The sequence below is a fragment of the Eptesicus fuscus genome, chromosome 5 (genome assembly GCF_027574615.1).
Source record: "Eptesicus fuscus isolate TK198812 chromosome 5, DD_ASM_mEF_20220401, whole genome shotgun sequence".
Lineage (NCBI taxonomy): Eukaryota > Metazoa > Chordata > Mammalia > Chiroptera > Vespertilionidae > Eptesicus > Eptesicus fuscus.
The window spans coordinates 58007325-58029526 of record NC_072477.1 but is presented as its reverse complement, the minus strand read 5'-3'; the positions used below and the strand labels follow the sequence as shown (position 1 = coordinate 58029526).

General features: G+C 41.0%; 2 protein-coding genes across 3 annotated transcripts in view; one reads left to right on the top strand and one right to left on the bottom strand.

Annotated features, from left to right (window-relative positions):
- The window catches only part of USP8 (ubiquitin specific peptidase 8), a 62267-nt gene extending 45362 nt beyond the window's left edge, over window positions 1-16905 (top strand). For both annotated transcript variants that reach the window (XM_054716238.1, XM_054716237.1), the window contains 9 exons: window positions 3122-3208; window positions 5972-6049; window positions 6462-6724; window positions 8550-8762; window positions 9890-10100; window positions 11477-11713; window positions 12432-12574; window positions 14250-14382; window positions 14546-16905. In XM_054716238.1, coding sequence (XP_054572213.1) covers window positions 3122-3208; window positions 5972-6049; window positions 6462-6724; window positions 8550-8762; window positions 9890-10100; window positions 11477-11713; window positions 12432-12574; window positions 14250-14382; window positions 14546-14731 — 1551 coding nt within the window. In that variant the 3' untranslated portion in view covers window positions 14732-16905. The remainder of the gene's footprint in view (window positions 1-3121; window positions 3209-5971; window positions 6050-6461; window positions 6725-8549; window positions 8763-9889; window positions 10101-11476; window positions 11714-12431; window positions 12575-14249; window positions 14383-14545) is intronic.
- The window catches only part of USP50 (ubiquitin specific peptidase 50), a 41034-nt gene continuing 35269 nt past the window's right edge, over window positions 16438-22202 (bottom strand). The window contains exon 7 of the mRNA XM_054716239.1: window positions 16438-16719. Coding sequence (XP_054572214.1) covers window positions 16534-16719 — 186 coding nt within the window. The 3' untranslated portion in view covers window positions 16438-16533. The remainder of the gene's footprint in view (window positions 16720-22202) is intronic.

Genomic DNA, 22202 nt, shown 5'->3' with positions numbered 1-22202 from the left:
AGCTGCCTGCCCCGAGGTCCCAGGCACCTGCGCCTGCGGCCTGGGAAGGGGAGAAAAGCCACCCACCCTGCGGTCTCGGGCGCCAGCGCCTGCGGCTGTGGCCTGGGAGAGGGAGAAAAGCCGGACACCTGTAGCTGCGCCCTGGGCAAAGCCGCCTGTGCACAGTCCCCTGCGGCTGTGGCCTGGGAGAGGGAGAAAAGCCGGACACCTGCAGCTGCGCCCTGGGCAAAGCCGCCTGTGCACGGTCCCCTGCGGCTGTGGCTGGCCCGGGTCCCGGTTGCCTGCAGCCAGGCAGAGGGAGGGAATCCTGAGTCTCAGGGCCGAGGCAGAGGTGGTTAGGGGCAATCAGGCAGGCAGGCAGAGGTGGTTAGGGCAATCAGGCAGGCAAGCAGGCGAGTGGTTAGGAGCCAGTGGTCCCAGCTGGATTGGGCCTAAACCGGCAGTCGGATATCCCTTGAGGGGTCCTGGATTGAAGAGGGTGCAGGCCAGGCTGAGGGACCCCCCCCCACCCCGTGCACGAATTTCGTGCACTGGGCCTCTAGTATTTATATAATAGATTTTGTATCTAAACTAGAATATGTCCTAAATCAGTGATATCTAAATGGCCTCACATTTATTTTTGTGTACAATGATTTTTTTAAACTTTTCTTTGTCGGGTCTGCCATTTTTTTTGTTGCTTCATGTAATCAAGAATACTGGCAATAACCCCATTCATGTTGCCTTTCTCTGCCCCAGGGCTATCTCCCAAAATTGGTTTCTTTAACTATTGAGGACATTTTTTGTCAATTTTTTTCTCTGTTATGCAATTAATAATGCCTTTCCCTTTTGAACACTAAATAAGTTTCTATAATAGCAGGAATAGTTACAGCCTTTTTTACCTACATTTAAATGGAAATAAAATTTTGGTAGTGTTAAAATGACTTTTGATGGAAGGTGAAATACCATATTTAAAGATTGTTCATTTCTGTACTTCTCACGCAGCAGTTCAGGCATATATCAAAGTTAACAATTATTAATGCCTCACTTCTCCAGGCAACTCTGATCTGGTAACCTTAGCTATCAAAAATATAGCTGCCAGCCGAAACCGGTTTGGCTCAGTGGATAGAGCGTCGGCCTGCGGACTCAAGGGTCCCAGGTTCGATTCCGGGCAAGGGCATGTATCTTGGTTGTGGGCACATCCCCAGCAGGGGGTGTGCAAGAGGCAGCTGATCGATGTTTCTCTCTCATCAATGTTTCTAACTCTCTATCCCTCTCTCTTCCTCTCTGTAAAAAATCAATAAAGTATATTTAAAAATATATATATATATATAGCTGCCATACAGTAACCTTTCTAAACATCCAACGTTAGAGAAATGAAGCCCATGTACTAATACTTGATTCATAGGAGAATCAGAACTTATGAGCTCTTATCATTTAAATATTATTCATTGAGTAGCTACTATAGACCAATGTTTTTCCCTACATTATCTTATTCCTCCTAATGATAACTCCATGAGGTATTCTATTTACAAATGAAATTGAAGTTTAGAGGTTAATTTGCTTAAGATCACATATGCAGTGAGATTCCAAAGTGACTTCCTTTCCATCTTGCTATACTTAGTGGTAGGCAGTCATAAGAACATAAAGAATGTAAAGCATTTATATTTCTGAGGTCATTTAGTATAGGTGCCAAATATTCCTACAGATCTAAATATCCCTGAGATTACCACATAGAGTGTTTGATGTTTCTTATAACACACTAGAGACCCGCTGCATGAAATTCGTGCACAGGTAGGGTCCCTAGGCCCGGCCGTGATCAGGGCCAATCGGGGCCTTCCTTCCCCCGGCTGCCAGCTGGGGCCTTCCTTTGTTCTTCACCGCCCCCTGGTGGTCAGCGCATGTCATAACAAGCAGTCAAACTCCCAGTCGGTCAAACTCCCAAGGGGACAATTTGCTATTAGCCTTTTATTATATAGGATTAAAAAAAAAGTTAAGATTGCCTTCCTTGTATGCTGCTATTTTTTTTTCATTGTATGCTTCTTTTAAAAGTGAGCAAAGTATGTAATTTATTCTAGAATAAATTTTATTAAAATTATTACATATGCCATTTTGGCTCAGTGTCGGCCTGCGTGCTGAAGGGTCCCAGGTTGGATTCCAGTCAAGGGCACATGCCTGGGTTGCAGGCTCAATCCCCAGTAGGAGGTGTGCAGGAGGCAGCCAGTCAGTGATTCTCTCTCATCATTGATGTTTCAATCTCTCTCTCCCTCTCCCTTCTTCTCTGAAATCAATAAAAATTTATTTTAAGAAATGAATAATTAGCTCTAAAAAATTATTACACATTTTTAACTTTTTACTTTACTGTGGTTATTTTTAAATGAACTATAAAATTAAAGTGAATTTTTAAAAATGTTTTTATTGATTTTTTAGAAAGAGAGGGAGAGAGAGAAACATTGATGAGAGAGAAACATCTATCAGCTGTCTCCTACAAAGCCCCTACTGGGGATTGAGCCTATAACTGTGGCATGTGCCCTGACCAGAAATCAAACTGGTTACCTTTTGATGCATCTTGATTTTAGGACAATGCATCTGAGCCACACCAGCCAGGCTAAAGTGAATTTGTAAAAGAAATTATGCTAGGTTCCAAGAGGAGGTAAAATGGGATTTTACACTTTTGAATATCACTCTGTATAAAATTTTACAATCTCTTCATTCCCTTTAATACATTTTTTTTGAACATGCCACCTTCAAGGTAACCAAAATCATATGAGGTTTAAATAAAAGCATATGTATTTATTGTTCAAAAGAGGCCTTGGTGAATTATTCTAATGACTAATGTCTTGTACTTCACCATGTATTATGAATCAGTGCTTGACAAGCCACTGTGAGTTGTGTCAGTTTTTTTTTTCCCTACTGACTCATCAGAAATTTTTAGTTCTTTATCTTTAGCATTAGGAAATCTCACATGGGCTCTTCCACCTTTCCTTTGACAATAAAATTGCATAAACTTATCAGAGGCCTCAATTTTTTCTCCTTTTATATTTTCAGTTTGGTAAATTTGCTTATATTAGCTTATGTTAGGTAGGTGTATATTGGGGGGAAATTCAACTGTTTTTTCACTTCTGAAATTTTAATAATTTTACAGCCTGTTAAGATTAAAGGACAGCCAGAAAGTGGAATTCTAAAGACTGGAACTTTTAGAGAGAATACGGAAGACACTGAAAGAAATAAAGTAAGTAGTCGTTCCTTGGATGGAGAAAAACATGGATTATAACATACCATATGTTAATTGTTACCCTAGCATTCATTCTCCATCTTAAAATCTCTCTGAGGGAATCTTTGCTACCTCTGGTAGCTGATTTGTGTTTGTTTTTACATGATTATATGCTGTTTGTCTTCCTATTTAAAGTACAATAGTATATTCTATTTATTTTACGAAATTAAAAAATACTTAGGCCTTACTATATGATCCAGGAATTCTGCTTCTGGATATATATCCAAAATAATTGAAAGCGGGACCTCAAATAGATATTTATACATCCATTTTCATAGCAGTATTATTCACAGTAGTTAAAAGATGGAAGCAACCCAAGTAACCATCAACAGATGAATGTATAAACAAATATGGTGTGTACAAACAATGGAATATCACTCAGCCTTAAAAAGGAAGGAAATTCTGACACATGCTACACCATGGATAAATCTTGAGGATGTTATGCTAACTGAAATATACCAGTCACTAAAGGACAAACTGTGATTCCATTTGTATAGGGTACCTAAAGCAGTCAGATTCATGGAGATAGGAAATAGAGTGGTGATTGCCAGGGGTCTGGGGATGGGGTGAGTAGGCAGTTGTTTAAATGGGTACAGAGTTTCAGTTTTGCAAGATGAAGAGAGTTCTGAAGGTGGGTTGTGCAACAATGAATATACTTTTACCACTTAAAAATGGTTAAGATGGAAAGAAAAAGGTTAAGATGGTAAATTTTATGTATATTTCATCACAACTTTTGAAATAGGTCTTTTATGAGACATCTTTGCCTTTGTTTTTAAGAGCTTTATTTAAGAACTAGAGGCCCGGTGCACAAAATTCGTGCACATGGGTGTGTGTCCCTCAGCCCAGCCTGCACCCTCTCAAATCTGGGACCCCTTGAGGGATGTCCGACTGCCCGTTTAGGCCCGAGAGGATTGGGCCTAAACGGGCAGTCGGACATCCCTCTCACAATCCAGGACTGCTGGCTCCCAACTGCTCGCCTGCCTGCCTTCCTGATTGCCCCTAACTGCTTCTGCCTTCCAGCCTGATCACCCCTTAACCACGCCCCTGCCAGCCTGTTTGCCCCTAACTGCCTTCCCCTACAGGCCTGGTCACCCCTAACTGCTCTCCCCTGCAGGCCTGGGTCCCCCCCAACTGCCCTTCCCTGCAGGCCCGGTCGCCCCCAACTTCCCTCCTCTGCCGGCCTGGTCACCCCTAACTGCCCTCCCCTACAGACTTGATCGCCCCCAACTGCTCTCCCTTGCAGGCCTAGTCCCTCCCAACTGCCCTCCTCTGCTGGCCTGATCGCCCAAAACTGCCCTCCCTTGCAGGCCTCTTCCCTCCCAACTGCCCTCCCCTGCTGGCCATCTTGTGGTGGCCATCTTGTGTCCACATGGGGGCAGCCATCTTTGACCACATGGGGGCAGCTATCTTGATCTTTTGTGTTGGAATGATGGTCAATCTGCATATTACTCTTTTATTAGGATAGAGGCCTGGTGCACGGGTGGGGGCTGGCTGGTTTGCCCTGAAGGGTGTCCCAGATCAGGGTGGGGGTTCCCTTGGGGCATAGGGCAGCCTGGGCGAGGGGCCTATGGTGGTTTGCAGGCTGGCCACGCCCCCCAGTGACCCAAGCAGAGGCCCTGGTATCTGGATTTATTTATCTTCTATAATTGAAACTTTGTAGCCTTGAGCAGAGCCAAGCCTCCTGCTTGCTCTGTGGCTGCAGCCATTTTTGTTGGAATTTATTTATCTTCTATAATTGAAACTTTGTAGCCTTGAGTGGAGGCCTGGGCCGTCCAGGGTGTGCGGAAAGCTTGGCTTCCTCCATCGCCCGAGGCAACTCAAGTCTCCGGCTCTCTTCAGCTCCGTGGCTGCTGCCATTTTTGTTGGGATTTATTTATCTTCTATAATTGAAACTTTGTAGCCTTGAGTGGAGGCCTGGGCCATCCAGGGTGTGTGGAAAGCTTGGCTTCCTCCATTGCCAGGGGAAACCCAAGCCTCCTGCTTGCTCCATGGCCACAGCCATCTTGGTTGGGTTCATTTGCATACTCGCTCCTGATTGGCTGGTGGGTGTAGCAGAGTGATGGTTAATTTGCATATTACTCTTGTATTAGATAGTACTAGAGGCCTGGTGCACGAAATTCATGCACAGGGCAAGGGGTCCCCTCAGCCCAGCCTGCACCCTCCTATCCGGGACCCCTCGGGGGATGTCCGACTGAATTGGGCCTAAACCGGCAGTCGGACATCTCTCACAATCCGGGACTGCTGGCTCCGGGACTGCTCACCTGCCTGCCTGCCTGATAGCCCCTAATTGCCCCCTCTGCCAGCCTGATCACCCCTAACTGCCTCTGCTTGCCAGCCTGATCGCCCCTAACTTCCCCCCCTGCCAGCTTAGTTGCCCCTAACTGCCCCCCTTGCCAGCCTGGTTGCCCCCAACTGCCCCCCTCTGCTGACCTGGGCGCCCCTAACTGCCCCCCTCTGCTGGCCTGGTCGCCCCCAACTGCCCCCCCTGGTGGCCTTGTTGCCCCCAACTGTCTCCCCTTCCCCCCGTCGGCCTGGTTGCCTCATGCAGCCTGCTGTTTGGTCATTACTGTTACTGTGACGGCATCCCGGACAATTTGCATATTCCTCTATTATTAGTGTAGATAGTATATAAAGGGCAACCAACACAAGGCTTTTGGTTCTCTGGTACAAGTAGCTTAAGTTTGTAAATCAGATTTTTTTTTTCTTTTATAAATAAACTAGGCCCGGGAGCCTTTGACAAGAGCACGAAGTGAAGAAATGGGGAGGATCGTACCAGGACTGCCTTTAGGCTGGGTCAAGGTAAAACTCAAAATTAGCACAGAAATAAATAAATAATATGGTCATTGTATTCTTTGGGGGGGAGGGGGAGGTTTTTTTTTTGTTTATTCTACATTTTTCAATGCACTCAGTTCTGTTTCATTATAGAAGATTTAGCTCATTTTCCTAATTATAGCAGAGTTAGATTTTTGTGTATCCAATCTGAGATGCTGGGTATAATATATGAGCATTACTGGCATTTGTAATTTAAAACCTAAAGTTTTTTGGAAGTTTAATTACAGAAGTGATTATCACCATTCTATCCAGAATACTTTAATCCAAAAGCAAATTTAACAGTGGAATACTTTTGAGTGATTTTTTTTGTTGTTGTTCACGTAATGGTCATTGTTTTTTGACCTGTTTCTTTTTTTTTTTTTTTCCTTTTCCAACTAAGTTTCTTGACCCAATCACTGGAACTTTTCGTTATTATCATTCACCCACCAACTCAGTTCATATGTATCCACCGGAAATGGCTCCTTCATCTGCACTTCCTTCCACCCCTCCAACTCATAAAGCCAAGCCACAGATCCCTGCTGAGCGGGACAGGGAACCGTCCAAGCTGAAGCGCTCCTACTCTTCCCCAGATATAACCCAGGCCATCCAAGAGGAAGAGAAGAGGAAGCCAACAGTCACTCCAACAGTCAATCGGGAAAACAAGTAAGTTTATCCTAACTCCTGAAACTAGAATAATCTGCTACATTTGTGAACTGCTGTAAACATAACTTATTTATGTCAGGGAGTCAGAAATTTCTGTGTATGGCTTCTCACCAGCAATTGTTATTTACCATAGAGGGAAAAAGAAATTACTGGATTAAAATGTCCTTGGTTGTTCTCCCAAGTGCTAATTTAAATATGTCAGAGAAGACTGTCACAAGCATTAAAGTAGATATAAAGGTATATATACATTATTACATTTTAAGACACTATGCTATAGACTACCTAAAAGTTTTCATAGTTCTTAAATCTCTTTAAGGAGCATAATTTATAAGCTTGTTGAGTTTACCTTATTAAATCTCTAAATCTAGTTACAGATTTTAGGGCTCACTATTAAAACCCGTGAGATTTAATTCCTTCTTGCATCATCATCCTTTTTTTTTTTTTTAAATATATTTTATTGGTTTTTTACAGAGAGGAAGGGAGAGGGATAGAGAGCCAGAAATATCGATGAGAGAGAAACATCAATCAGCTGCCTCCCGCACACCCCCCACCAGGGATGTGCCCGCAGCCAAGGTACATGCCCCTGACCGGAATCGAACCAGGGACCCCTCAGTCCGCAGGCCGATGCTCTATCCACTGAGACAAACCAGTCAGGGCGCATCATCATTCTTAATAAAACTTGTTAATTTCACAGTTTTAAAGACTATTACATATGCACTTTATGTATTTTTATATATATTGAACAGAGAAAGAGTAAATGAGTGCAAACACCTGAGCACATGTAAAGAAAAGCAATTGAAATATAGTTCACTGGGTTCTCAATATTCCTTCAGGGTGGCCCTAGCTGGTTTTGCTCAGTGGATAGCGCATCGGCCTGAGGACTGAAGGATCCTGGGTTTGATTCTGGTCAAGGGCACATGCCCGGGTTGTGGGGCTCGATCCCCAGTAGGGGGTGTGCAGGAGGCAGCTGATCAATGATTCTCTCTCCCTCTCCCTTCCTCTCTGAAATCAATAAAAATATAAAATATATATATATGACAAAGTCTTAGAGGCATTCACTAGTCTAATGCTGTCCAGTAGACATGTTGATAGAAATATTCTCTATGTTTGATGATGGAGATGTTTTGGATCTGTACTATCCAATGTGGTAGTGGCTACTTTGGATTGTGACTAGTGTAACTGAGGAGCTGAAATTTTTTTATTAATATTTTTAATTTAAATAGCCATCCATCTGTAGCTAATGGCTACCATATTTGTCAGCACAGCTCTCGACTTTAGGGAATAGTACCCAAATAACCTCTTCCTCCTTTGATATACTCCATAGTAATGTACAGGTTTATAACTGTGAGTACATGAAACAGAGTTTATTCTTATATTATTATTTATTAATGTATTACTTTTTATATAAACTACTTTTGCCCACCCAGGTGTGTGTGTTGTATTCCTTTTTTTTGTATTCTGTTTAATTCAACATTTGGTAATACTAAACTTCCCAGAATCATTTAACGGAGTTTGAAAGAGGCTTCTTTACTAGAAGACTCTACCTATTCATGAGAAGCAGAGATCTATCTCAGGATGTCTGTAAGACCCATGGACCCACAAAAGAGGTTAAAAGTATTTATTTCATGGGAGGGTCACAGAATATGTGTCACCTAGATGGTAAATGTTCAGTAAGACCTAGTACCTTATGAGCTAAGTTATTAACACTTTACAAGATTACTGTTTTCTATAGTACACATCCTGGAGTTTGCTGCCATTTGTCATTTAAACTTTATTTTCACATGCCATGTATTCTAAGACATCTTGTATGCTTTTTCTTTCTCAGGCCAGCATGCTATCCTAAAACTGAGATCACAAGGCTTTCTGCTTCTCAGATTCGGAACCTCAATCCTGTGTTTGGAGGCTCTGGACCAGCTCTCACCGGACTTCGTAATTTAGGAAATACTTGTTATATGAACTCAATACTGCAGTGCCTATGTAATGCTACACATTTGGCTGATTATTTCAACCGAAACTGTTATCAGGATGATATTAACAGGTAAAGAAATACTTTTTGCAATATAATGTTAAAAGAGTGATATAGCCCAGTTGGTGTCGCTCAGTGGTTAAGCGTTGACCTATGAATCAGGAGGTTATGGTTTGATTCCTGGTCAGGGCACATGCCCAGGTTGCAGGCTCGATCCCCAGTAGCATGGGTGCAGGAGGCAGCCGGTCAATGATTAACTGCCACGATATTTTTAATTTAATTTAAAAAGGTCTGCTGCTTGCGTCTATAGACGTTTAAGGCGTACAAATGGTTAATTCTCCCTCTCCCTTTCTCTCCCTGAAATCAATTAAAAAAAAAAATTTTTTTTTAAAGAGTGATGTAACCACCCAACTCCTTCCAGTGAAGTCAGAGTAGGAAAGGGGAAAATAACTTTTTTCTTTAGAAAAATATAGAGAAAAGCCTCTTCTAATAGGTAAAGGACAGACAGGAAAGGAGCAGTGCAAGAGGCTAGACCAGTGATGGGCAACCTTTTGAGCTTGGTGTGTCAAACTTCGCCAAAAAACTGAGCATAACTCGGGTGGTGTGTAACTTTGAGGAAAAAACATTATTTCACAAATGTTTCATCCTCAGGAGCAGCAAATGTTTCATCCTCGGCATGCGGCTGCATCAGCGGCCGCGTGTCATCAGAAATGGCTATGCGTGTCAGTGCTGACACGCGTGTCATAGGTTCGCCATCACTGGGCTAGACGCTCACAGCCATAAACTGGAGCCTGTCGATGAGGAAGAAGAGACAGTGCAGGGCTGGCAGCCGTAAAGAAGCCAGTCAGGCGTGTAATCAAAGTCAGATTCATATGGTTATTTGGTAATACCGTATTTTCCGGCGTATAAGATGACTTTTTAACCCAGGAAAATCTTCTCAAAAGTCGGGGGTCGTCTTATACGCCGGGTGTCATCTTATAGGACGGGTATATCCCAAACTCTATATTTTAACTGGAGAAGTTGGGGGTCGTCTTATATGCCCAGTCGTCTTATACACCGGAAAATACGGTACACCTGTGAATAAGTATTTTAGTGTAAGGTCATAGTACGTTAATAGTTTAATGTTGACATCAAGATCCCACTGCACCTTGACTGTTTACAACTTCCTTTATTGCTTTTTTGTAATTTTATTTGCCAAGGTCAAATTTGTTGGGTCATAAAGGTGAAGTGGCGGAAGAATTTGGCATAATCATGAAAGCACTATGGACAGGACAGTACAGGTATATCAGTCCGAAAGACTTTAAAATCACCATCGGGAAGATCAATGACCAGTTTGCAGGATACAGCCAGCAAGATTCACAAGAACTGCTTCTGTTCCTAATGGACGGTCTCCATGAAGATTTAAATAAAGTAAGAATTTTGATTGTTCTTTAGGTTTGTTCAACATGTAATTTTTATAGCAATTTAAAATTATAGTTGGTGATTGTTCAATGCTAGTTTATCATGTCTAGTGACTTTGTATTAATGCGTGGAACTATAAAACGCATATATCTGATAGGTCTAGTATTTGAAAAAGTATATACAATTTGTATTTACTCACTAAAATGTTAGCAGGTTGTATTGTGAGAAATACAGTTTGTATTTACTCACTAAGATGTTAGCAGGTTGTATTGTAAGAAATTTATAAATGTTAAAATAGTTGTTAGAGATATCCTGCAGGGATCAGGCCGAAACCTGCTCTCCGACATTTCTCGAGGGATCCCGGATTGCAAAAGGGTGCAGGCCAGGCCGAGGGACCCCACTGGTGCACAAATCTATGCACCAGGCCTCTAGTATGCATATAAGATTTTTGATTAATCTCTTCCCACCCTCCCCCTCGTCTTCCCCCTGAGATTCATCAGTCTGTTCCATGTTCCATGTGGTTTCGGCTCCTGCATTGAGCATCTGCCCCCTGGTGGTCAGTGCGCATGATAGCTACTGGACGGTTGGCCGTTGGCCAGTTGCTTAGGCTTTTATATATAGAGTTATACTTTTTTCTAAAATAAGAATTATTCCATGTAACCACAAATGATTCATGTCAAAGGTGATTATTGTGGCATATCTCTATATAAATGACCAATCTGTTTAAACACTTTGGTTTCCTTTTAGCACCAAGCTGTCCTCTGTACATCCCTATACACACACTTTTACATACATAAACATAGTGTGTTTGTATATGTACCTTGTGTATATGTGTGAGAGGATATGAATATCCTATATAATAAAAGCGTAGTAGGCAAATTATCCCCTCGACCAGAGTTCTTCCGGGAGTTTGACCAGGGGGCAGGCTGGCTGGGGGAAGGGAGGAGGGAGTACCTGGCCGGCAGCTGCTAGGGACCCTACCAGTGCAAGAATTTTGTGCACTGGGCCTCTAGAGTGTGTGTGTGTGTGTGTGCGCGCGCGTGCGTGCACACGCACATCCCTGAGACTACAAAATAACATCTGTCTAGTTGTAGCCCAAACTCCCAGCTACATGTAGCATGTTTTCTGTTTCTAAAACCAGACTTTTCAGCTTCTTAAATAAAAATTCATTAAGCAATTTCAACAAGTCACACTCTTTTGATAAAGTGGGTTTTTTGGCAAAAAAATTTTTTGTAGTGCTTAATGAGATTAGAACTCCTTTATGAAAAGAATCAGAAGTATTTCAAAATCCGCAAAGTGTTTGTCTTTAATACATTTCTGTCCATTTTATATTTCGATGCTGACTTTAAGATATTAATATAGAGTTTAAATAATCTTATTTCCAGGCTGATAATCGGAAGCGACATAAAGAAGAAAATAATGATCATCTTGATGACTTTAAAGCAGCAGAACATGCTTGGCAGAAACACAAGCAGCTCAATGAATCCATTATTGTAGCACTTTTCCAGGGTCAGTTCAAATCCACAGTGCAGTGCCTCACCTGTCACAGAAAGTCTAGGACATTTGAGGCCTTCATGTACTTGTCTCTACCCCTAGCATCCACTAGTAAATGTACATTACAGGTAAGTTTATGATTGAGAGAAAAGGATTTACTGAATAAAAATGCTGTTTGTATGCATATAAAGATATACTTTATTCAGCCATTTATGTCTGTTTTTTACCCCTATAAACATTGGTAAAACTAACACATAAATTGTTTTAATTAGGCTTATGTGGGTTAGAAAAAAATTTCCCCAAGAAATAATTTTTTCAGATCTGTTTTCTTATTAAATATTCTTTCAGAGCTGATAAATAATGTGTGTTGTTTTTTTTAAGTTTGTATTTTGAAGTTTTTAAAGTTAATTGGAAAATTATGTTGATTTTAGTTTAGGTCTTCTTTTTATAAGAATTTGCTTTACATGGGGATATCAAATGAACATCCTGTTTTCCATACAACAGCAATGTGATGTAGGTCGCTTGTTGACCTCTAGTGTTAGCTTCTTGGAGGATGTCATTTCTTCCAATAAGACTTCCCTGAGCCCCCAGTAGAATTATGCTCTCAGGAGATGCAGTACCTCTTCTGCTCACCACAGGCAGCACTCGCCACACTGTGGTGTCAGTGAAGGCTCTCTGGTCTGCACTCCTCACCAGATCATCAACTTTATGAGGGTAGAAACTGTTTTGTTCTAGTTTACTATTGTACCCTTCATCTAGGCAGAGTAAATTACTGAATAGATGCTCAATGACATTGTGTTAAAGAAATGAATTAATGAGTATCTACTACTTCTTTTTGCCCTCTAGGATTGCCTTAGGTTATTTTCCAAAGAAGAAAAACTCACAGATAATAACAGGTTTTACTGCAGTCATTGCAGAGCTCGAAGGGATTCTCTAAAAAAGATAGAAATCTGGAAGTTACCACCTGTGCTTTTAGTACATCTGAAACGGTAAAGGGCACAATATTTTCTACCTGTTTAGTACAGTTTAGATGAAGGAATTCTAAATCCTTTATTGTAAGTCACTTTGTGGTATTGCCTGCTAAAGATGCATCATCAAGGAAGATGTCTCTGGTTAGGGTATCTCCAGGGGAATAAGGCAGAAACGATGAGATTCTAGTTCACCTTAGTATTTGCAGTAACAGAGCAAAATGATACCACCACTCACTCTTTTATGTAATTCTGTCTTTAAAACATGAGTGAAACTAAATTATTGCATTTCAAATATAAAAATTTTAAATCATTACAAAACATAAATGAAAATGTATTAATATGTTATTTAGTATAACATTTTAGCAGATAAAATTTATTCAAACAATAAACTAAACATAAAAGAGATTTAATCTTGTACTGAAAATGAAATAAATGATATTTTTAAAGTGTTATTTTAAGGGTGACATTGTTGAGTGCAGACATAGTTTTGTCCAGATTTTTCCAGACAGTGAAAAAGATCTGGCCTGTAGTAGTAGAAGGAATAATGGGGAAGAGCTGTAAAATATGCCTCCAGTCTTCTCCAATTCTTTTGTCTTTATGTATTCCATCTGTGGAGTGATAACTTTGAGTCATTTTTTTGAAAAACTTTTTTAAAAGGAAATTTCATCTTTTTATTGAGAACTATTTTTTTAATGTTTTTCTTCATTTCAGAGAAAGGATCCATTGCAAAGGATCCATTGCCTACTTCTTAAAATATATATATTTTTATTGATTGATTTCAGAGAGGAAGGGAGAAGAGAGAGAGAGAGAGAAACATCATGACAAGAGAGAATCATTGATCAGCTGCCTCTTGCACACCCCCTACTGGGGATCGAGCCCACACCCGACTGGGCTATAATTTTTGTTTTACATTTTGTATTATTGGAGATTCTTATATTAATTTTAACATTGACATGTTCAAATTCATCTTGTGTATATTTCCTAACAAAATTGGTTAGATCAATTATTCTTTTCTAATTCTTGAGGACTGGAGATAAACACTACAAAAATAATCACACACTTGTTCTGTTAAAATTTTTAATGCTTTGTATTACTCTTGGAGAATATCTAAGAATATAAATTGTTCAGAATTCAGTTTTTTTTTAAATGATTCTGAAGTAATCATATTATACCAACCAAAATACCCGTATTTTGGTATTTAAAGGAGCAAACTATGCCAGGATAATGCAATGGCATTATTTCAGTCACTAGTCTACATGCTTGCAGTTTCCAGCTCTAGTTTCTCCAAAAGTGCAAGCTTCAATTGAGAGTAGCTCTCTGCAGTCTTTCCTCAGTCCTTTGGTAGAGATTAGCATTACAAGTGGGGTTTTTCAGAACTGTTACCTCTACAGAGGATGCATCTAACCGTCCCAGCTAGCCTACAGATCAAGGGACCAAGGTGTGGCCCTGCCTCTGCCAGTCTAGCTGTTTGACCTTGGGCAAGCCATTTAATACCTGTGTGCCTAGGTTTCCTCACTTGTGAAATAGCAGTGAAACCAAATGTCTTCAGTAGGTCCCTCCACTGCTAAAATGCTGAGTGTGTGATTGAAATGGATTTTGTGGTCCTGGTTAAATATCTAGATTGTTAAAATGAATTAGGGTTCATTCTTATGTCTTTCCTGTCATATAATTGCTGTAATGTTTGGCTTTGCAGTTTTTCCTATGATGGCAGGTGGAAGCAAAAATTACAGACATCTGTGGACTTTCCGTTAGAAAATCTTGACTTGTCACAGTATGTTATTGGTCCAAAGAACAATTTGAAGAAATATAACTTGTTTTCTGTTTCAGTAAGTATATCATTGAACTAAATACTTTTCTTTCAGAGCAAACTAAAAATAATGTTTCCAATGGTTTCTTATCTCATAGAAAAGTAACAACATAAAGCTTTGAAATTATTGACATATTTTAAATAACTCCATTTGAATTTATTTTCTCTTTAATTTGGCACAGAATCACTACGGTGGGCTGGATGGAGGCCACTACACTGCCTATTGCAAAAATGCAGCAAGACAGCGGTGGTTTAAATTTGATGATCATGAAGTTTCTGATATCTCCGTTTCTTCTGTGAAATCTTCAGCAGCTTATATCCTCTTTTATACTTCCTTGGGACCACGAGCAACCGATATAGCCACTTAAGAGTACGTTGTAAGCTAGTTATCTGTTAGAAGGCTGAGCAACACAACTCTGGAAATGCTTATAAAGATCCTGGACAGCTCTACCTGGCCATTTAGAGGAATTGTAAGACCATGAGAGCTGTGTTACTAATACCATATATTCCAGGTCAGTGCTATTATTAAAAAACCGACCAATAACATTTAACAAGTATTGCAGTAAGCATTCCTTAGAGATATCATTGACATCATAATAACTTTTTTAGTTTGTTCCAAAGTTAAGTAGCTATGCATTATTATTCTACTGGTCTAAAAACTGTGTATCTGTTGTTTTCGTTTTCACTGTTATGGCCTTTTCACATTTCTAAACCTCAGCTTGATCTATGAATATTCTAGAATATGAAGCAGATAGGAATGTATGTGTATATATTTATTGCACACTTGCACATCAAATCGATGTACATAGTATCATATGTGGTCCTTCCATGAAATCTAGAACTCCAGGGATTGCTTTTTTTCTTTTGGCCTATTCTGAGTAACTGCAGTGCTTTCTTAGGGAAATGACAGGGCAAAGCTATTTTTCTTTTGGCTTTGGGCTGTATTTGTGCACTAAATCTTTATTCTAAAGAAATAAATGGAAACTTTTCTCTAATTTTTTAAAATGAGAATTTTCATTTACACCTATATTAAAATCTTAATGAGAAAAATAATTTAAAACCTTGTAAGTGTTCTGTCTTTAATTTTATATTATCAAATATAGGACAGTAGAACTATAGATTTTATACACACACACTCTTTGTCCCACTACACTGACTTAAAATTTAGTTCACTTACCTTGTTAGCATCAGGATTCAATTCCACTCTTTTTTCAACTTGACCCAGAACTGCATCTAGCACTTAGGGTTCTCAGATTTGGGAGTCATAATAAGATATTATACTGAGACTCATTCTATCAAGAGTAGTAGAATTCTTAGAATTGAGATAAAAAGGAATAGGAGTCATGTATTACTGCAAAGTGAACTGCATTATGAACCCCACGTCTTTACAGAGTAATGTATTAAAAGGAATAGAGGAGCTTAGAATTTATCATTTACCTCTGGGACTCATTAGTCTAAGAGACATAGTTTTTTGCTAAATTATCTGATCAATAAAATATTTTCCAATCACATTCTTAAGCACACAGCGCCACTAGAACAAAAGTTTTGTTCTAGTAAGTATTTTTGGAAAATAATTTTTTGGAAATATACATCAAATTATCAGATGTTTTATGATAAAAATCCACCCTAATAAACATTGAATTTTGAAGCCTGAACTCACTGCATAATCTGCAGTGGTTAGAAGGCCCCCAATCTATTAGCATTGCATTATTTTCAATATGCCAGGACCCATTTTCTTGGCTGTAACATCTATAATAATAAAAGCATAATATGCTAATTAGACTGGACAGCCGAACGTCCTTCTGGACAAAGCCGAGAAGGCTGCGAGGGCCAAGGGCAGGCAGCTGTGGTGGCCGGCAGCAGCAGCAGCGACAGGGTGATGGGGGCAGCGCCTACTCCTGATCAGCCCAGTCGCCTCCCACGGGGAGCAGGCCTAAGCCATCAGTAGGACATCCCTGAGGGCTCCCGAACTGTGAGAGGGGGCAGGCCGGGCTGCCCCAGGCATGAATTTTTGTGCACCAGGCCTCTAGTATCTTATATAAGGTTGTATAATAATACACCAGAAAGAAAAATGTCAGTGATGCAAGTAAGTTGCAAGAATTTAATAAGGCAAAACTTAAGTACCAGTTTCTGATTGCTTGTTTTGCAACTTTCAGGAAACACCATTTTCCTAGCATTTTTCTATAGGTATAGAAAAGGGCTGGCAGCTGTAGAACAGGAGATATGCTGTAGCAGTTTGAACTGAAGTATCTGGAATCTCACTGACTCGTGTGTCGTCAAAGCTAAACCATGCTTGGGTCACTGAGTTCTTGCAGAAAGCAGTGTAATGGCCACCATCCAGATCACCAAAGTGGTTCTAGGAGAGGAAGGAATGTCAGACTTAGTATTTACATGCAAATACTCCAACTATTGGGACAAAAAAGGTAGGGCCAAGAAATCTTTTTCATAATTGTCCCTTATACTAAATTAAAGGAAAATGATAATTGTGTTCAGTTGAACCAAACATATATTCTGACTTCCATATTGTTTTTCTATTTTTTTTTTTTAAATAAGTTTTTATTTGTTTTGAGAGAGAGAGGGAGAGAGACATCAATGTGTTGTTCCACTTATTTTGGCATTCGTTGATTGATTCTTGTATGTGCTCTGACCAGGGATTGAACCTGCAACCTAGGCATATTGGGACCACACTCTAACCAACTCAGCTATCCAGCCAGGGTTTATAATGTTTTTCATTTAATTGAACAACTATATATGGTACCCATTGACTACTTAACAGAATCTGTGAATGAAATAGGATAATACTTGACTAATATCAGTTAATACTTACTGGGCACTTAACTGTACCATAGACTATTAAAGGAAATTTAAAAATAAGTAAGAAGGTAGTCATCTTTCCTAAATGAGCTTATAGTTTAATTTTGAATATACATGAAAAGACATTTAACATTGGACCAAGACATTTCCACACTGCATATTGCCACTGTACAGTGTGTGCAGCAACAATCCCCTCAGTCACTGCGGGCCCAAAAAGGACCTGTTCCATTCTCGTTTTCCCTTGTCTCTGCTAACCCAGTAAAGGAATATTTGAAATAAAGACATTAGAGAACCTCATATCTCAGAAGGTGGTATAGCATGGAACTAGGGTTGACAAACCATTTGCCATGGGCCAAATCCAGCCTGCTGCCTGTTTTTGTATGGCCTGTGAAGAATGCATCTTATATTTGTACTAGAGGCCTGATGCACGAAATTGGTGCACTGGGATGTGGGGGGTCCCTCAGCCCAGCCTGCCCCCTCTTACAGTCCGGGAGCCCTGAGGGGATGTCCTACTGATGGCTGAAGGACCATCTTAAGCCTGTAGATGAGGGGATGTCCTACTTAAGCCTGTAGGGAGCGGGCTTAAGCCGCAGTCTGGCCTCCCTCTGTGGGAGGTGACTGGGCTGAGCAGCGGAAGGTGCCACCCCCATCACCCCACTGCTGCTGCCACTGCCAGCCGCCGCAGCCGCCAAGGTGTTTTCATCAACACGGACTTCAGTCCCTTCACCATGAAAAAATGACAACTTCCTTTATCCTATATGACATTTCTTTCTTTTTTTTTATCCTCACTTGAGGATATGTTTCCATTGATTTTTTGAGGGAGGGAAAGAGAGAGAAACACCAATGTGAGAGGGACACTTCGATTGGTTGCCTCCTGCATGAGCCCTGACCTGGGCCCCGGCCACGGAGGAGCCTGCAACCTAGGTACATGCCCTTGATCAGAATCGAACCCAGACCCTGTGGTCCACAGGCCAAGGCTCTATCCACTGAGCCAAACCAGCTCGGGCAGATTACGACATTTCTTAGCCCCTCCAGCAGTGGACCTTCGTTTTTCCTCCAGGAGTGAGGTGGAAAAACCCTAGATCACCTTCTTGGATTCTTATTACCCAAGTTACCAAGAACACTGCAAGTAGCAGTGTACAGGGAGCTTAGCCAATGAGTGGTCAGAAAAGGTGTTTCCTCTGCAGCTCACGTGCAGAGGCCACCCGGCACTCGGAGCACGCCCCCACCCCTGGTGTGTGTCCGCTGAGGGCCTGCTCCCAGCTGCACCGCGGAGGCTCGGAGCAGGCACCCCTGTGTGTTGTGTCTCTGTTCTGGCCTGCCACCAGCTCCAGCCTCCCGCGGCTGCTGGGGCTGGGGGCCGCATGCAGTCCTCTCCCACCCATCTGCGCGCACAGCTCCTCCTGAGCTGGTCGTGACACCTTAAGGTGTCCCAGCTAATTTGCATATTACCTCTTTATATATATATATATATAGAGAGAGAGAGAGATATGGTTAAAAAATAAAAAGCATAATTTGTGACATGAATATTATATGAAATTCAGATTTCAGTGTCCTTCAGTAAGTTTTATGGGAACAGAGCCATGCTCATTCTTTTATGTTTTGCACTGGTTGCTTTTACACTAAAACAGTAAAATAGTTGCAGGAGAGACCATATGGCCTGCAAAGCCTAAAATATTTACTGGTCTTTTACAGTTGCTGATTCCTGGTGTTGAAGGAAGAAAATGTTTTTTTATAGTCAATTCTGACCAAATTTAGCTCTAACAATAAGAAAGGACCTTAAAGGAGTTACTTAACCTTTCTGAGCTTTACTTCCCCCATCTATTAAAATGGGGTAATAAAACCTGTCTTGTCTTATACAGCTATTGTCAGGTATCTCATATTATAGAGGTAGCACATAGGACGTACTTATTAAATGTTCCCATAGACCTTTATCTTCTCTCCCTTGACATATTAGAGAAATACTCCAAAGCTGACAATTAAAAGATCTAGTCTTGGTCTTTGCCATGTGACCTTAAACTGACATGCTTATTTATAAAATGGTGCCCAAAATAGTGTGATGTAATTTGAGAAAAACAACATCTGGTGGTAAGTAAGTAGTGCCCAAATATTGAAGTAATGTTCTGAAATGATTAGAACAGAACTAGAGCATTATGTTCAGTTTTGATGACTTAATGTGCAAAAGAAAAATGACAGAAGACAGTCCTAGACTTCCATTTCCAGCAAATATAGGAGATAATTAGATAGCCTGAAAGCCTTGGTTATAAAATTGTAAGGAATGCTGAATAAAACATGATAAACATCCTTTGAACTATATGGCTGACTTTAAAGATTGTTTAATAAGAGTAAACCCCAGGGGCCAGAACTAGAGGAAATAAGAGTAGCATGATGTGTGGTTAATGCTCTGACTGCCTCAGAGTCAAGATAATTCCTGGTCTCTGTAACCAAAGTACTTCAGTTTTAAAGGTCACACAAGGACAGGAGGTAAACTCTTAGGTCCTAGCACGGTGAGGAATTGGATTGAGGTCCACACACCTAGCAAGCACTCTTAAAGTGATTCACCCTCAATAAAAATCCCATCCTTTAAAGCTTGTCTTAGCTTAGGGCATGGGGGCAGAGAAAAAAGTCATTCCTAGGAATTTATTACCACAGAATCCTGTGAATCTAATGTAAAGTATTTTTGGGGTGCCGGGCAGAAAGAAAGAACACTGAGCCCCAGCCCACGTGGCTCAGTGGTTAGAGCGCCAGCCTGTGCACTGGAGTTGCAGGGGGCATGCGGGAGACAACAAATTGATGTGTGTCTGTCTGTCCCCTCCCCACTCCTTTCCACTGTCACTGAAGGTCGATTTTAAAAAAGAGAACACAAAGAGAAGGTAGGGGAACTGCAAGAGCTCTACAGCATCAGAGAAACCAGTGAGTGCCATTGTTTACGCTTCCCCAATGCTTGGATAGAGGATGGGACTTCTAGCCAGGTGCTCTGGTTGACCTGCAATGCTTCTGTAATGCCTCCCCAGCCACTCCAGCAGCAAAAGCAAGGTGCCATAGTGCACGCACAGGACTCCTCCACCAGAAGGAGTGCAGAACTCGCAAAGTGCTGCCGGACCTGCGTGCAGAGCCGTCCCCTCCAGAGAAACTGCAGAGATAGGGTGGCACTGCTGCATGACCACATAGGGATGCCCCATCCAGAGACAATGTGGAGCTAGTGGGGTGCTGCTGTGAGCACATGCAGGATTTACATGCCCAGAGAAAGTGCAAAAGTAGCAAAGTGCAGTATGTGTATACAGACCTGCTCTGTTCAGAGAAAGTGGAAGTAGTAGGGTGCTGCCACGTCTCACTCAGGGAAGCCCTCATCACACATGGCTTAGGCAACAGGGCAGGCTCTGAACAGCAGACAGCCCCACCCAGATCAGGACGACAAGGAAAGGTGCATACATAAGTGTGCCCTGCCTAGACTCCATTCTGGCTGTGGACACCCAGAACAATAAGGAGCTACCACCCGCATGTGAACACCAGACTGCCATGCCTGGAACTGTTCCTTCTGGTTAGGAGGCGTACCAGGCACCGCACATGCCCACCCTGATCACAACTGGCCTGCCAAAGTCATCCAGCACACAGTCAACACAGAAGCCACTGTTGCAAGGCTACAAACACAGCTACTTCATCTAACTCAGGAAGAAACACAGGAAGTCAAACAAAATTAGTAGACAGAATATACCCCAAATGAAGAAACAAGAAAAAAAACTTGGTGAAATGGAGTTAAATAATGTACCTGAGAAAGAATTCAAAGAAGTCATAAGGATGCTCAAAAAACTTGAGAGTAGAATAGAGGTACTCAGAAAGAACTTTAACAAAGAAACTGTAATAAAGAACCAATCTGAGATGAACACAATAATCAAAATGAAAACTACATTAGAAGGGTCCTGGCTCGGTAGCTCAGTTTGTAAGAGTATCGTTTCAATACGCCAAGGTTGTGCATTCGATTCCCGGTCAGGGCAATTATAAGAACCAATGACTGCATAAGTAAGTGGAACAACCAATTGATGTTTCTCTCTCATGAATAAATAACATTTTTAAAAATATATTAGAAGGAATCAACAGCAGGTTAGTTAATAAAGGATAGGTTAGTGATCTGGAAGAAAAAATGTGAAAATCAAATTAGGACAGCAAAATGAAAAAATAATTTTAAAAATTGAAAAAAGCACAAGGGACCTCTGGGATATCAAACACTATAACATTTACATTATAGGGACTTCAGAAAGAGAAGAAAGGGGCAGAAAGAATATTTGAAGAAATAATGGCTAAAAACTTTCCTAAACTGGGGAGGGAAACACATCCAAGTCCAGGGTTTAGAGAGTTCCAAACAAGATGAACCCAAAAAGGCCCACAGCAAGATATACTGTAATTAAAATAGCAAAGATTAACCCTTTGCACTCGCTTTTTTCTCGATTCCTGCTACCGATGCTAACCGTCTCGAGTCACACTCGACATCCGAGTGCAAAAGGTTAAGGATAAAGACACATCTTGAAGGCAACAAAATGGAAATAAGTCACATACAAGGGCAACACCATAAGGCTATCAGCTGACTTCTCAGTAGCAACTTTACAAGCCAGAAAGGAGTGGCAGAAATATTTAAAGCGCTGAAAGAGGAATGTGCAACCTATGCTCAGCAAAGTTATTCAGAATTGAAGGAGAGATCAGAGTTTCCCAGACAAGCAAAAACTGAAGGAGTTCACCACAACTAAATTAGCTTTACAAGAAATGTTAAAATGTTTTCTTTATGCAAAAAAAAAAAAAGAGAGAGAGAGAGAGGCCATAACCATAAATGAGAAAATACAGGAAAGGCTTGTGGTTAAGATGGTGGTGTAGGTAAATGCCATACTCACCACCTCTCACAGTGATGTCAAAATTTACAACTAAAATACAGAACAACAATCATTCAGAACCACCTGAAATCTATCTAAATGGAAGTCCTATTACAGGAATTAAAGAAGAAGCACATCGAGACTGGTAGGAGGGGTGGAGATA